We start from the raw sequence: 16,535 nt of genomic DNA on the forward strand, positions 1-16,535 counted from the left end.
AAATTTTTTATTAATTCTTTGAGAATTTCATACAATGCGTTTTGATCATATTCACCTTCTACTCCTCCCCTAACTCTACCCTCATCTCCCCACACTTCCCAACTTCCTATACCCTTTTTCTTTATAAGCTATTGAGTCTAATTTGTGATGCCCATAAACATCTGGATCTGGGGCTGTCCACTGGAGCATGGTCAACCCATCACGGGCCATTAAAGAATACTGACTCTCCCTCCCCCAGAAGCCACCAACAATCAATAATTCCTTAGTTAGGGGTGGGGGCTTGTAAGCCCTTTCTCTCTCCAAACTAGAACATTGACTGGCTTGATCTTGTGCAAGTCTTGCGCAGCCAGGCACAGCCACTGTGACTTCATGAGAATAGTGGTCCTGTTATATCTAGAAGATCCTGCTTCACTCTGGTCCTCCCCAGACTCTGGCTCTTACAATCTTTCTGCCCACCTGCAGTATTCTTATAAACAGATTAAACACTTCCCACCAGAAATACTTTCTCTGGGACCCCATGTTCCATTTCTTGTTATTTAACAGGCAGGGACTCAGCCTAATGAACATGCAAATTTTTTTTCCTGGAGGCAGTGTGTCTGGAATCTATTTCTAGTCCTGCTAAATAGCTATGTGGCATTAACCAAGTCATTTTCCCTCTTTCTTAGGCTTGATGATCAGTTTGAAGCAGGATGATTTTTCTTGAAGTGACAGTAAACTCCTTTGGTTAAAAGAACACTATGTGCTAAGGTGGAAAATAAATTGGTTGGTATTGAAATTTTCAGACGTAGTGGGACTTTCAACGTGGCTGAGTCCAGGGGTTCTACAAGTGTCCCCGTCACTGTCTCCCCCAGCCGTTCACATCCCTGCTCACCTTTTTGTTGACTCTATTCAGTCAGGATTTTCCTTTGGTGGCAAGATGACTATAGTTGTTCTAGCCTTACCATCTCCCAGAGTCAACCTCAACCTTCTAAAGGAAACAAAAACTATGCAATAAAATTATTTCTAAATTAGAGCAGGAATTGGAAAGTGTTGTTAGGAAGTTGTTTAAATCCTCCAGCTCTCTGCTTTGCTTGTGTTAATACAATCTTTTGCAGTGCTCAACTTTAACACAAGAGCTGTGTTTTTATTAAGTCCTTTAACTTATGGTGCACAGAGGATTTTCAGTTTTTGACTCCAGAGTCTGTTTCTCTCCCTACAAATCATTTATTCTGTGTCAATGGTCACTATTGCTATTTCCAGGAGGAGTCTTCCTTCTGTCTGTGGTTAATTACCTCCTCAGGGATAAGCTCTGTGGTACATTCCACAGCAGCACCAGTGATTTTAGAATGCACATCTTGTGCATTTTTTAGCCACCACTCTTGTCTAACATGGGCAATAGTAGAATGAATCACGTAAAGCTTAGGGTCAGACTACGTTGAATCAAACATAGCTCTGCATTTCTAAACTGGTCTCAGCTTCTTTGCTGTGACTGGAAAGTTAGAGTTCTTGAAAGTTAGAGTGTTAAAAGCTACAGTATATGTGCAAGAACTTAGTTCAGTTCTTGGCATTGAGGGAGATCACAAACTATGTATAACTGATAAGCAGGTATGATAGTCAATCCCCTTTGTCAACTTGATGGGATCTAGAATCACCTAGGAGACAAGCCCCTGGACCTGGCTGCGGGGGATAACCTAGATGAGGTTAGCTTCTGGGACTGCCTATGAGGGACCACTTAGATGAGTTTAGCCTCTGTGCCTACCTGTGAGGGATTAACCAAGATGAGGTTAGCTTTTGGGCCTGCCCGTGAGGGATTACCAAGATGAGGTTAGCTTTTGGGCCTGCCTGTGATGGATTATCTTAATTAGGTAATTGAGGTGGAAAGACCCACCACTATGATTGGCACTATTCCACGGGTTGAGGTCCTGGACTGAATAAAAAAGGAGAAAGTAAGCTGAGCGTTCATGGCTCTCTGCTTCCTGCATGTGAATACAATGTGACCAGCTGCCTCAAACTTCTGCTGCCCTGACTTCCCCACTATGGACAGACTGTACCCCTAAGCTATGAGCCAAAATAAACCCTTCCTTAAGTTGCTTTGGTCAGGTGTTTTTTAACAGCAACCAGACAAGTCACTTATACATTAGGTTGTTGGACTTTTATTTTGAATACAGTTATTCCTGGTACTTCTTTTTTATCTTGTTTCATTTCATTGTATCTTCAGTATGGCTCTCTGTTCCACCAAATATTCTGACACCCCATCACTACATAAATCAATTATGTATTGCCTACACAGAACACTTTAATATCTGTTTGCCATTAATCTTTCAAATGAAAAAGAACCAGTTGTTTTAAGTGAATTTTGGGAATTGATCGGCAGTACACCCTCTGCCATAAATTAGTGAATACATTAAAACTGGCCAGGCAGAGCATCACTTTCACTGTTAGCATTTATTGTTTGGCGAGAATGAGAAGAGACTGCCATCTTTTGATCTTATTGAATAAAGTCTGGATCTGAATCCATGTGAGAAGCAAAATGGCACTGTAACGGACACAATGGGAGTTGGAGCAATATTCTTTCCACCACAGATGGTGTATGATGAAGTTTTCAGGATGGCTGAGATGGGTAAAGAGTGAGAGCCTGGAGCATGGATGGCAAATAAGCACTGTACATCTGCTACCTCTCCCCATCCATGTCTATGAGGTTTCTAATTGATGGTGTCACTGTTTTCCCACTGAAATCTAGAGCATCCCAGGATTCTTCTCCACATGGCTCTCTAACAACCACAAGGGGTCTATCAGACTTTGCATGGAATAGCTTCATCTGCTTATAGATCTTTTAAACAGAATTTTTTAGTTAAAACTAGCTCAAAATCTTATTTGGAAACATATATATTAGCAAGCTGATTTAGTCTCCATGTTTAAGGTCATGGGGAATTCAATCACACAGATATTACAGTTTCATTTACATGAGAGTCTTGGAAAACCCATACGCATACATACCATGTGAGTTTAATGGATGACGTATTGTTGTCTTTACATGTTTCCATTTGTTTTCTAACAGATCAGTTCAATGTGGTTTTCTGTACATTTGCTGAAGACTTTGTACTCACTCAAAATGAAGTGAGAAATAGTTTGGAAATCAGGGGTGTCTATCACATAGCACGTGGGAATCAGGTTAGTGCTTATTGCCTGGTTACCTGCCCATCCATACTCAGGATTTCTGTAAGAAAACAGGGTGCACACAGGGAGCCAAGTAAATCCCAGCTCGCTCTCCTGTACTTTAGAATTTGTTTGTGTCTATACAGCTGGTCTCTGTCGGTTGGAATAGTCGGGGCAAAATGTAGCCTAACTGAACAAACAAACAGCATAGCAGAGAGAGAGAACAGTACATTTCACTTCACTGGGGCAAGACTTGGGATTATGCCATTTCCTAGATAATAGTAGGTGCAGGGATCAAAATTGAAGGAGCTACCAAAACAGAGGCATGGAACTAAGAGGGGCAGGGAACTGAGAGGAGCCAGAAGGTGCTGCAATGCATATTCTCAACGCACGGAAGGAGCCCCAGCGCTTTCATTGTGCTATGACTGTTCTTCCATTGTCTGTATTTGTATAAATTAAAAAGCGGCGCTGTCTGTACTATATGAAATGAATTCATGCTGAACAAAATTTCAAAACGTTCATGTTAGGAATGATTTCACAGTGACTATCATATCAGGCTCCTGGAAAATTGCACTTGAACTTCAGTTCCACCTCAGTCACTCAAAGGAATTTAAAAATTGGCTTCCAGCCATCCTTTTTCTTCAACATCCAGTTTCAGATATGCCTCAATAGCACAAACTTGAAAGCCTATTGATTGTGACTTAAAAATCTCTCCCTACCAGAGCCTCACTGCTAAGTGGACATCAGCACTGACTTCACAGGGCCTGGTCAGGACCCGTCTGCAGTCAGGAGCCTTGAAAAAGGTGGAGGGTGACATCGCTACCAACTTCATAACAAAATGACAAGGGAAAATTTGAACTCTGTCAGATGATAGTCACTATACATAGTTATTCAAAGACCTGCTCTCTACTTGAAATTTGGAGGATGCTCTAGAATGGGGAGGAGAGACCTGGAAGTATGATCTCGCATAAATTTCTTTTCCTTTCTGTCACATTCTTCTTCCTTTAATTTTTTATGGCTTTGTTTTGGTTTTGTTACAATGATATTTCAGTGAACATCACAGCATGGATTTTAGAAAGACAAACCCAAGTTTGAGCTCTAGGCCTTGACCTTTTTTTCTCTGCATATTTGTTTATTTTCATTTTGAGAATTTCATACATAAGTTTTGTCTTTGCATGATTTCCATCCCTCCCGGTTCCCATTCTCAGCTTCTTGTTCTCTCCTTTGATTATCATTGTGCCGCATATATATACTGAGTCCACTAAATGATGTTTGCATGTACTGTGCTTAGGGCTCTCCATTTGAGATGAGGTAACCTTTCAGGGACCTAGTACCTGGAGAGAAGTGATTTTCCCTCCCTCCCCATCTATTGATTGCCTGTAGCTTTTCATCTTGAGGTGGGACCCCATGACATTCCCTCTGTCCAACTTGGCATGTCAGCTGGTTTTGTCATTGTGCCAATCTCATTAGCCTACCACACTGTGGAGATTTCATTGGTGCAGTTTCTGGATCATGTCTAGAATACATTAAGCAGCAGGTGACTTGACCTTCTGGTTCTTACATTCTTTCTGCCCCTTCTTCTGCAGTGTTCCTTAAGCCTTGGGTATAGAGGTTGTGGTGTCAATATATCACTTGGAGTTGGGCACCTCACAGTCACTTGTTCTCTGCATTTGACCACTTGTGGAGCTTTATTTACTTATTTTTTTATCTTTTTTGAGACAGGGCCTCTCTGTAGCCCCAGCTGGCCTGGAACTCACTATGTGCTCCAAGCTGGCCTTGAACTCACAGAGATCTGCTTACTTCTGCCTGGGATTAAAGGTGTGATAGAACTTGTTCCATTTGTGGATCTTTATCACAGCCTCCACTATTGCAAAAAGAAACTTCTTTGATGAGTGGTGAGAGATACACTTGTCTGTAAATATAATGACATGTATTTAGAAATTACATTGGTCTGGGGAAGTGACAGAGATAGGTTCTGCTCTCTCTATGAGCTCTCAACTATGTGTACTTGGCTATGTTTACAGTACCAAACATGATTTCCCTCCCATTGAATGGGCTTTAAACCCAATTAGAAAACTGTTGATTACTCCCAAGATAAAAATGCCACTATGGCACCAATAAAGATAGTTTGCTGCACTGGTCAATGTTGTGGTTCATAGGCTTTACAGCTAGGTAGGATCTTGGATTGTTTTTCTCCCTTGGAGGCTGGCATTCTGTCTTCTGATACTCTGAGAGTAGTCTTCAGGGAGGAGTCTTCCTTGTCTTTCAGCTCAATTGCTGCAAATTCTGTGTCTGAAGTATGTTATATCTTTAGCACTAGGGTCTTACCATCAGGTTCTGGGAGGCAACAAAGTCTAGGCCTTGACATTTTACTACACATGGCACTTAACATCTTCGTGCTTCAGCATCCCATCTATAAAATTGGAATGTGCTACTCTATTGTTTTATGAGAAAATGTGATCATTTTTGCCTAATAGGTTGTTTTGAGGATTAAAAGAGATGATAGAGATCAACAGAATAACAGAGTAAATGGCAGCAGTCACCATGCAATAAACATTAGCAGTTAGAATATTAGTACTGATAGCTGTATTAGCAAATCCATGGGAAGATTTCCATTGAATCCTAGCAATGATTCTGAGGCATCTTCAAAGCACTCAGTCCAGAGCATCTGACAAGAACATTGTGTCTTGTATTGCTCACCAACAGTTTTGAATGAATCAAATGTTCTAAATCAAGCTCTATTTATCTGGTGATCTATTTCAGAGATGGTTCATCTTCATTTCAGCTGTATTGTTGGGCTGGCAAGATGACTCTGCAGTTAAGAGGACTCTTGCAGAAAATCCAAATTTGATGCCGAGCACTTACATTTGGGCAGCTCACAGCCACCCATAACTCCAGCTCCAGGGGATCTGACATCCTCTTCTGGCATCTGTAGACACACACACACAGACACAGACACACACACACACACACACACACACACACAATAAAATAAATCTAAAAAGAATTTCAACTTTAAGGGTTAATCTTATCTCCCCATTTTTCTGTCACTTCTGTCCCCCATGGGCAGCTCCTGGCTGTTCTTCATGGCTTATAGTGGCCATGCTTTTCCTCATAGTAATTCTCCCATGAGGTCCAAAGAAACTACTTGGTACAGAATGTGGAGACATCCATCAGCTCTTTGGAATGGAAATATGGTCCTGTCCACCTGTTTTCCCATTGTACCATAAACTAAAGGATTTGGTCTTAGTCTAGCCTATTTATTTGTTCATTCATTTATCAGTTGATATTCTTTATAAATACTGCAGATACAAGTCTGAGTAACAGGTAATATTGAGGACTACAGGGACATTTTAAGAGGCTATAGGCTAGAGAAGTTAGCTCTTGTTTCAAGGAGGCAAATGTGGAAAGCTGTACTGTGGAAAAACACCAGGCTTGGGAATATTGGCCAGGCAGTGGGAGAAGCAGGAAGTATTCATTAAAGTGAGAATGGAAATCTATATAAAGGCAAAAGGGCTTGGCATTGGCATGTTCAAGTAGGAGAAATAAAGTTGCCCCATTGGCTGGAGAATAAAGGGCCAAGAGTGCAGGGTAGGAAGGGTGCCTTCTGGATGGGGGAGGTAGATGACCAGCTACCAGCAATGGAAAGCCATGGGAGGCTACTAAGATGATGTGTTCCGATTTCTACCTACAAAGTGCCATTCCTGCTGTTGTGGAAAAGGGGTGGAAATGATGTAGATTATGTGGCCAGTGTCACAGGATTACAAGTACAGAAACCAGCAAGGTGACAGTCTAGGAAGAAAGGGTGGGAACTTCCTCTCTTAGGATCATAGTAGAAGAGGTAGAAAGAACTAGATGTTTCTAAACTGATTTCATTTCAACTGTGTGTCCTTTTCGGAAATATATTAGTAAAGTATTCATACTACTTGTGGTATGATTTTGGACTGCTGAAGAAACATCAAACCACTCTGAAAAGCACATCCAGGGCTCTTCATTATTTTTAATATTTGTATTGTGAGCTGGTTTGATGTAACTTTCTTAGGATGCTCTCATGAGACTCATTGCTGACCTTTGACCCCTCTGTCCTCTTTCCCAGGTCGTCCCATTCCACCTACATCCTCGTCTAGCCTCCTCCCATCTGCTCAGCTGCCTAGCTCCCATAATCCTCCACCAGTTAGCTGCCAGATGCCATTGCTAGACAGCAACACCTCCCATCAGATCATGGATACCAACCCTGATGAGGAATTCTCCCCCAATTCATACCTGCTCAGAGCATGCTCAGGGCCCCAGCAAGCCTCCAGCAGTGGTAAGGAAACTCTGTGGTGTCTGAATGTGTGGTATATTTGTGTGTGACATTTGTGATTCTCCAGCAAAATGACAACTGTTGGAAAAAAGCTGGGAGAAAGCGGTGTGGGGAATATCAAGGTGAGACACATTTGTCATTTTGTGGTGTGGCAGTTCCAGGATGCATTTGTTGAAGGTCACACTGTGGAAGAAGTTTTGCTGACTTTGAGACGCCTTCCCTGGGAGGAATTTGCCCATGGCTGCATGTGAAAGCTTGCTGATCTCAAATGTGAAGTGCAGAAAGACACCCGAGTATTGAATTTTGTGTTACTATTATTCTGGTCATAGTCAAGTGACCCTGATACCCTGACACGCCTGATCGTGTGCCTCTCGGATCCCTTGTTTTTTGATCATTGGCTTCTGACTTCTTCCTTGCTTGTTTTAGATGATTTTGCAATTAAAATGTGTTCCCTTGACATGAATACTGAATATCTTGCCAAGACTGAAGTGTTGGGGGTATGACCTCTCCCATGACCCTCTGCCTGAGCCACTTCACTTGAATTTAACAAGCTGGTCATGAGGCACTGTGCTAAACACTGTGTCTAAATCCAAAGATCTTGTTTCGGTATCATGTTCTCTGAAGAGAGGAACTAAACACCAGATTCTGCCCCCACTTTTGATGATTTTTACAGGTACCATCTCAACTCTCGCTCTCTAAATCTTGGTTAGAATTGGTCCAGGTACAACAATAGTCAGACCTTATTTTGGATTTATCTATTGATGGACTGTTCACCTGAATATATGAATACAGAAGAGAACAGTATCTAAGCATTCAATACCCATGGCCCGAGGGGAGGCCATGGCACAAATTAGTTGTCCTTGATCCAAATCTTTGGCATTGCCTTCTGAATTAGCCCCTCAAGTTGTTCATTAACCCAGCTCAACAAAATCAAGAGAGGGTTTTGCATGCCAAGAATGTGCCCCCCACAAGACCATTTTGACTCTATCCATGAGTATATGTTACCACTGGCCTCAACCTCTCCGATTAGAGAGGGCTTCCTAAATACATTTCAGATGATTCATCCCATAGATGGATTGATAGACTGTTACATGTGGTGGCCCATGCCCTTCTTCAAACCCAGGCCCAATATAGTTAGTAAACTCATATTCTTTTTTTAAAAAAATTACCTAATCAAATCTCTCATCAAATGAGCAATCCATTGTTGATATTATGAAGGCCTTTAATCTACCATAAATCTTTATTAGAACTCATCAGAGCTTCTAGTTTGAGAGAAATGTGATTATGGCACTCTTAAAATGACATTACATCATTGGGGTGATTGGTTTATCATTTGGAGAAGACACATCAATCATAACTAGCATAACCACACAGTAAATGAATTCAACCTTTCTACCACGGAACAATGACACTGTAATTGCTCAAAATCAGGCTTAAAATGAAATCGGAAAATGCTCTTTCTTCAAATATGATGTTAACTTAATGGAATATATTATGAAAAATCATGTTTGAGGAAATTCTATATAATTAAAAATATGTGGGAATATATTCCCTTTTTTCTTTCATCGGAAGCTGATTTTAGCTACAGAGCTTTTTTTTTTTTTTGCTGCAGAGATTATGTTGCATTTAATTGAACCTACCCTCGCTTATGTTTTGCTACTTTTTATTCCATACTATGTAATCGTGATGAATATTGTATTATGAAGGACAAGAGGCTTTTGAAATGAGGTGCACCTGCTGATAGCTTTTGAAAAACAGACAATTATTAAGGAGAAAATGAGCTTTCAGAAGCTACATCCTTTTATGCATATATGGACACCCAAGCAAAGATGATTTCCATCAGGGAGGTCAGTTCTTATCTCCCGGCCATCTAGAATGTTTTCTTAGTGATAACACACAGGGCGATTTCTTTTCTTTTGGACAGTGTATCAGATTGTCCATTGTCAATAGGAGATTTTTGTTGGTTTTATACCTAAATCAAGACCTCATCATTTGAGTGGACAGAGCAGATCTGTGTGTTTAGAGCCAAACTTACTCATTTTTCATCAGCTCATGCCAATTTGTTCAGCTCACTTAAGACTGGTAGTGATTTTAGCTTCGGTAAGAAGAGAAAATACCACAGAAAATGTGAAGGTCTGTTTTCATCCCAAACAAGAGCCATGCACATATGACTTCTCTAACGGAGGGGTAAAAACTCAATTGGGCAGTAGGCTTGTTTCCAGGAGGCTCTTTTCTGAGGGTATGTTAGAGCTCTGGCCAGCAGGTAGTCATTCAGAATTCTTCACTCTGGCTTAGCTAAAATGAAAGCTCATCGAGCTGGAGTATGTGTGTGTGTGTGCGTGCATGTGTTTGTGTCCCTTATGAAATGGACTTGGGGTCCAGGGCAAATTGAGGATTCTATCAAGATCTGAATGCAGTTGCCATGAATTTAAATTTGACATAAAGGATTGAAAATGGAGTTTGACACCAAAGATGCAGAGTGCAGAGCTGTGCTGGAGTGTTTTCAATTCAGTTTGATGAAAGGGGCTGAATTTGTCAGGAGTTGTCACAGCACCAACAATAGGCCCTTGTGTTCAGGTGTGTTATGTTTACTTGGTTAATTACACGGAATGTTCTTAAGCTGGTCTACTGGTAAAGGCGTGTTCTTGAGATCAGGTAGAAGTTTGGACTTTATCTTTTCCTAGGCAAAACACCTTCCAACATACTCATCCCAAACAGGACAGTGAAGAATTATTCCTGTGCCACCCCTTTACTATTATTATTTGACATTGGCAAAGCCTGCCATTAGGAGAGACACAGCACACATTTCCTGCCCCAAAAGCCTCTGTTTTAAAGAGACAACCTAGACATAAAATACAGGAACTGAAACGTATTTCCCAACACAAAAACCTCCTCAAAGCAGCAACCAAGTTTCACCTTTATGTGTTGACTGTCATTATTCTCTATGACTACAGTACATTCTTTAGTGGATGGTACTAAAACCTCACCACCTTCACAGCCAAATTGCTCTAACCTGCAATCTATGCCAATCAAGTAGATATACAGGTACAGCTGGAGGGATGCTTCCAGAAGTGATATTTCCATCCCCTGAAACAATTGCTTCCAGATAGCTGAGCTCCGGCCAGGGGCTCACCGTCTTCTGACCTTCTGCCAGAGCAGTTTAGTGCCAAGGCTGTTTCTCATATACAGCAGCATAACTTTAAATTCTATGAAATCACTCATCTGGAAAAAAAAATACTGGATGTCAGTAGTGGGAGAAAAGAGGTTTCTATAGCCAGAAGAATAAAGTTCCCCTTCAAATCAGCATAAAAGTTTTTTAAAGTTTTTAAATTATTTGTGAATTTTAGACAATATATTTTGATCCTATTTAGACCCTCCCCTACATCTGCACCCCCATTAGTACCCCCTACGTAATTTCATGTATGCCATTATATATTTTTTCATTTTTTCAAGTACTCTATAATACATATTGCTAACACACAAACTACACACACACACACACACACATATCTATGTGTGTACATAGTGTATAAAGGCCTGTACAGTCAATTTGTGTCCCTAAATGCCTTTCATTTGAGTCTGTCCACTGGAACCTGCTTAACCACCCAGAGTCACACCCTTAAGGAAGACTGACTCTTCCCCTCCCATCAGCTATCAGTTGCTAGTAGTCTCTCAGCTAGGCCTGGGGCTTCTTACCCATTTTGCTGCTTCTATGCTAGGATTTCATCTTGCTTGAGCTTATGTGAGATTTGTATATGTGGCCACCATTGCTGTGAGTTCATATGAGTATCTGCTCAGCTGTCTGAAAATCTCTGTTTCCATGTGGTTCTCCACCACCTCTGTCTCTTACAGTCTTTCTGCCCCTCTTCTGTAATGATTCCTGAGCATTGGAAGGCAGAAGTTTGATAGAGATGTCCTATTCCGGGATAAGCACTGTGAAGTCTCTTATTTGCTTACTATTGACCAGTTGTGGGTCCCCGAGTTAATTACCATCTGCCACATGAGGAAGCTTCTCTGGTCAGAGTTGAGAGATGTATTAATCTACGAGTATAACAATAAGTCATTAGGAGTTAATACTATGTCTGTTTAGCAAAATAATAGTAGTAGGCTCTCCCCTATGGCCTATGACCTGTCTAGCTACCTGTCCCTGATAACAGTGTCAAGTATGGGCTCCATCTTGGAAAGTAGATCTTAAATTCAATCAGATAGTGGTTGGTTACTCCCATAACATTTGTGCCACTATTAAAACAGTGGATATATCTTGCCAGACCAGTTGTTGTTGTAACTTGCAGGATTCACAGCTGGGCAAGGTTGATGATCAGTTTTCTCTTCAGGTAGCATGCATAGCACCTTCTAGCACTATGAAAGCTAGCCAGCAGAGATGAAGCTTTGAAGTTAGTATCAGCTTGATTTCTCCTTGTTTTTTCTATAGCTCACGTACGTAGTGTCTTCAGCAATGAGGTCTCACCATCAAGTTCTGGTGGGTAGTCTTGCTCTCAGCATATAGCAGTAAAAGACACAGGCAACCAAGTGCTCATCTAAAAACCCTGGTCTTCCTCTGTTCCATAGAAAGCTTGTTAAGAAGTCTAAATAAAGGGGCTTGATGCACTCAGCAGCATCAAGCTATACATTAGAAATGAAACGAGGAGACCTGTGGCAGGAACCTTCCAGAAGGTTTTCTGGGGACTGGAGAGATGGCTCAGCCATTAAGAGCACTGGCTGCTCTTGCAGCACCTAGATTCAGTTCCAGCACCCACATGGAAGCTAACACCCATGTGTTACTCCAGTTCCAGGGGATCTGACCCTCCTCTGACCTCTGCCAGCACTGTAGGAAATGGATGCACTTACACACGTGCAGCCAATACATTCATATACATTAAATAAAAATAATAAAACTTTTTTGAAAAAGAACATTCTCTGCAGCAGAGAGATGGGGCAGCCAGAGAGAGAGTTCTAGTTTGCAATGGGACACATAAGATGTGCCTGGCCTTTTTGTAAAACAGCAGAAATTTGGTTCATTCTAAGTGAAAATGGTATGTTAGAATCCACAAGCTTCAGTTTGCATATGGTGATATAAGAATGTAGGTGCCTGGATTATTTATATATTTATTTATTCATTAATTTATTTTTGTATGTTTGTGTATATTTGGGCACACGTGCACATTTGTTTGCATGCATGTAGAGGCCAGAAATGTTGTTCCTCATGGATTCCTCAGGTGCTGCTCCTCAGGGGATGTCCACCTGTTTTTTTGAGGCAGACTCCCTTACTGGCCTGGAGCTCACCAAGTAGGCGTAGGTTGCTTGGACAGTGAACCCCAGGAGTGTGCTTGTCTTCACTGCCGAATGCTGGGATACAAGCATGCTTGCAACCACAACTGGTTTTTTATGTGACTTCTGAGAATGGAACCTGGGCACTCGTGCTTGCAAGGCAAGCAGTTCACCAACTGAGCATCTCCCCAGCCCTTACCTAGCTATCTTAATGACTGTCTTATTTATCTGGCAGCATAAAGCAAAAGAGCAACTTTCATTCTTCCTTTTTCTTTCTTTCTCTTCCTTCTTTCCTTCTCCCTTCCTTCCTTTTGGTCACACTTCCCTCATAATTTGTGATAGCTAGTAACAGTTATTTTTAAAAACTCTAATACTATAATTACATGATACAAGAGAGATACAGGAAAATCTTGAGAGAAAACATTTTATATACTCTTATACATAATTTTTACTGCTTTATTTAATACAGACAGAAAACTTGATTCTAAGCTTCCTGGTAAACAAAGCAAAAAGGGAAACATAAAGTACAAGGAACATAGCCTTCAAGAGATAAAAGCAAATCAGCTGTTTCAAGGAAATACTAGAAATTCTCACCATGAAGAAAGAAACTTTTCTTAAAGAGGATCATATATACATTGCAGAAGAGTGATTGAGTTCCCAGCAATACCCTCTAAACATATGCAATTTCCTGCCAAAATTTCTTATGACCGCTCTTCAAATAAGCTACACTGCACTTTCAGTTTAAAAATAATTTTACCATTGCTCCAAGATTACACAGTCCAAGGACAAAGTTTGGCTTTCTCCATGATAACCCTCTGTTCTTCCCAAGGACCTTGTGAACTGCAGAGGGCCCCTGACTAACAAATGTTCATGTCAGTTGCTCATTGTATGTTGCTATGGGAATTAGCAGACTCAGTGGTTGTAGCATGATCTGAAGTCTTGAAAGGAGATTACCTGTGCACAGATTTGTCTTGACAACCACATAGAAGTTAGAACCACTGTCTATTCATGGCAGTGAAGGCACCTCACGAGGACAACCTCATTCATGAGGCCTTCCCATCATCCACCAGGCTGATTGGGATAGGTAAGAAGGCAGCCACTCAAGTAGATTTTTTTTAATTAATGAAATTTCTTTTCCTTATAAATTTAGATTCAGAAAGAAATTCTCCTCTAATGTTTCATACATATATTTGCTTTCCTAAGTTAAAATGCCCAGTAATATTTAATTTCATTTAGGATTTCCTGAAAAGTTTGGAGTAATTATCAATGTATATTGAGGATTGTGCTATGATCAGACTATCAGGTGCTCTCCTATAGGTTCCTCCTCCTCCTTGCCCTCCTCCTCCTTCTCCTCCTCCTCCTCCTCGTCCTCCTCCTCGTCCTCCTCCTCCTCCTCTTCCTCCTCCTCCTCCTCGTCCTCCTCCTCGTCCTCCTCTTCCTCATCCTCATTCTCTTCCTCGTCCTCTTCTTCTTTCATGTCCTCTTCCTTCTCCTTTTGATGTACAGTGTCATTCAGTAGCCCAGGCTGGGCTCAAACTTACGGTGATCCTTCTGTCTCAGCTTACTAAGGATTACAGGTATGAACCACATGCCTGGCTTCTTGTTCCTTAATCAGTCATTTTAGTTAAGTGATAACCAAACCGTTTTAGTTATAAACAAACACTTTAATTTCTAAAAGTGATTTTATTTAAAATAGCCTTTCCATAATTTTTTGATGAAGGCAAGGCATATTTGTAATGGGAGTTAAACCATGTATTTTATCCATTTTGTAGTTTGGATATTGAAAAATTAGATCTGTTTACACAATCACTTTGTTCTAAAAACTTTAATGAGAACTGAACAACTCCTTTAACAATTTCAGTGTCCAGGTATCTCCTCAGTTTACCATACACACTGTTAAGTTCCTCTCTCCAGCATACCTTTCCCCCATGTTCTCTAGAACAAATCTCATTTTCCCTTTAGGTTCATTTTCATCTCAGCCTCTCTCCTCATGATGATAGTAACCATTTCCAATTCAGGTTGATGAGTCCCTCCCTTAATCTCACTAGGCAGTGGTTTTCTGGCCCTGAGTTATGTCACCTTGAAGTGCTTCTTGGAAATTTGTGTTTATCTCATTGAATTACTCACCCCACTAGGTACTGTGTAGGAGAGTGTAGTGGTAAGTGAAGCCATTTGTGCTTATGGAGTTGGCAGTCTAGCTGGAGAGATAGTCATTAGATAGTCATGCCCCCTTGTCTCACAAATATGTTTGACAGTTTTGGAAGCTGCAATAGAGAAATATGTAGGGTGCTAGAAGAAAATATGTTAGTGGGTAGTATGAGCATTTTTTTGATGTGGGAATGAGATATAATCATCCATTCATGGAGTTTCTCAACTGTGGAAATGAGAAGACATGAGACAACCTTTTAAAACGTATCTCTTCATCTCTTGATTAGCCTCTGATCAGCTAAATCATAGGAAGACAATTTCATGAGAAGCCAAACTCAAAGTAATTACCTTATTAATTGAAATCCTAACCACAGTGTATAAAATATTGAACTGTTTTGAGAAAAGTCAGAATCTGTTGATTTACTAGCCTTTAATAACAGCATTATTTCAAAAAGACTCAGGGAGAAATGTGTGTGGAATTGATTTCAGATATGTACCAGCTATCTAAATAGCAGGGATTTTGCTAGTTATTAGAAAAGAGAAATAGGCCTATTTGTGAATATAGTTCAAGGCCATTTACAGGCATCTTTAAAACTGAGCACTTTCCTTTCCTTGCCAAAGTGCACATTGTTTTTTTGTATCTTTCTCGTCTCTCTCATTGCAGAGCTAAGAATATGGGTCAGTAATTGTCACCAGCCTGTACGCTAGCCTGCATTGAAATATCCTCCACCAGGCAGCTTCACACGTCATCTTTGAATGTAGTCTCACTCAGGTTCTCTGGACAGGGGCAGAATAAAGCTAGATAACTTTCCAGAATGTAACATGAGCAACCCTTAGCTAAGTTCCCAACAGAGTCCTTGTTCCACTATGAAACCTCAGGAGCTGAGCCACCACAGTCTGTATTCCTCTTGGTATTTTTTGTCATGTAAGCTCTCAGTTTAATTGCCCACTAAGATTTGCTTGTAGTGCTCTAGGGCTTCTCTAGTGCTCAGCTTCAAACTCTTCCTCGTTCTGCTCACAAACCAGTTCCAAAGGCCTATTAACCACATGGTCAGGTTTATCACAACAATTACCCACTTTTCTATACAATTTTTTCTATTTACTTTTCTCATTGTTCTGATAAATCTGACGAAAGTAACCTAAGCAATGGTTAATTTTGTCTTCCTTATGTTACCTCATGGTTTGAGGAGATACAGTCCATCGTGGTGGGGCAGGCATCGTAACAGGAACATGAACTGTCTGGCCAGTGTCTGCAACCAGGAAGCACAGGGAGAAAAACAGGCATCGTAGCACATGGCTGTGAGCCCAACACTTGGGAAGTAGAGACAGAAGAAACAGGAGTTCAAGTCCATCCTTGCCTATGTAGCAAATCTGAGGCCATCCTAGACACGATACCCTGTCTCAAAAGCTGGAAAAAAAAAAGAGCCAGAATCATAGTACGTTTTACTGTGTACTTAGTGGCATTATAACTCCCTGTTTGAAATTACTTAAAAGTAAAAACTAAATTATGCTCAACTTCATAATCAGGATTCTCAGTCACATGCCTTGCATTGGATTTTTGGTTTTGGCATGTCTTCTCAGAATTTCTAATCCATGTGGTTGGAATTCAAGGTCATTTTCAGCTACATAGCAAGTTTGAAACCAGCCTGGGCTGCATAAGATCCTGTGGGGTGAAGGACAT

General features: G+C 40.8%; 1 protein-coding gene across 1 annotated transcript in view; it reads left to right on the forward strand.

The window, feature by feature from the left end:
* LOC103743101 (teneurin-2) overlaps positions 1-7,441 on the forward strand; it is a gene marked incomplete at its 3' end in the record, with an annotated part of 615,694 nt that extends 608,253 nt beyond the window's left edge. Inside the window, 1 exon segment of the mRNA XM_008844309.1 lies at positions 7,232-7,441. Within this exon segment, the coding sequence (XP_008842531.1) occupies positions 7,232-7,441 (210 nt within the window).
* Between the last annotated feature and the right edge of the window lie 9,094 nt (positions 7,442-16,535).

This window comes from Nannospalax galili, unplaced genomic scaffold (assembly GCF_000622305.1).
Source record: "Nannospalax galili isolate Female #2095 unplaced genomic scaffold, S.galili_v1.0 scaffold480, whole genome shotgun sequence".
Lineage (NCBI taxonomy): Eukaryota > Metazoa > Chordata > Mammalia > Rodentia > Spalacidae > Nannospalax > Nannospalax galili.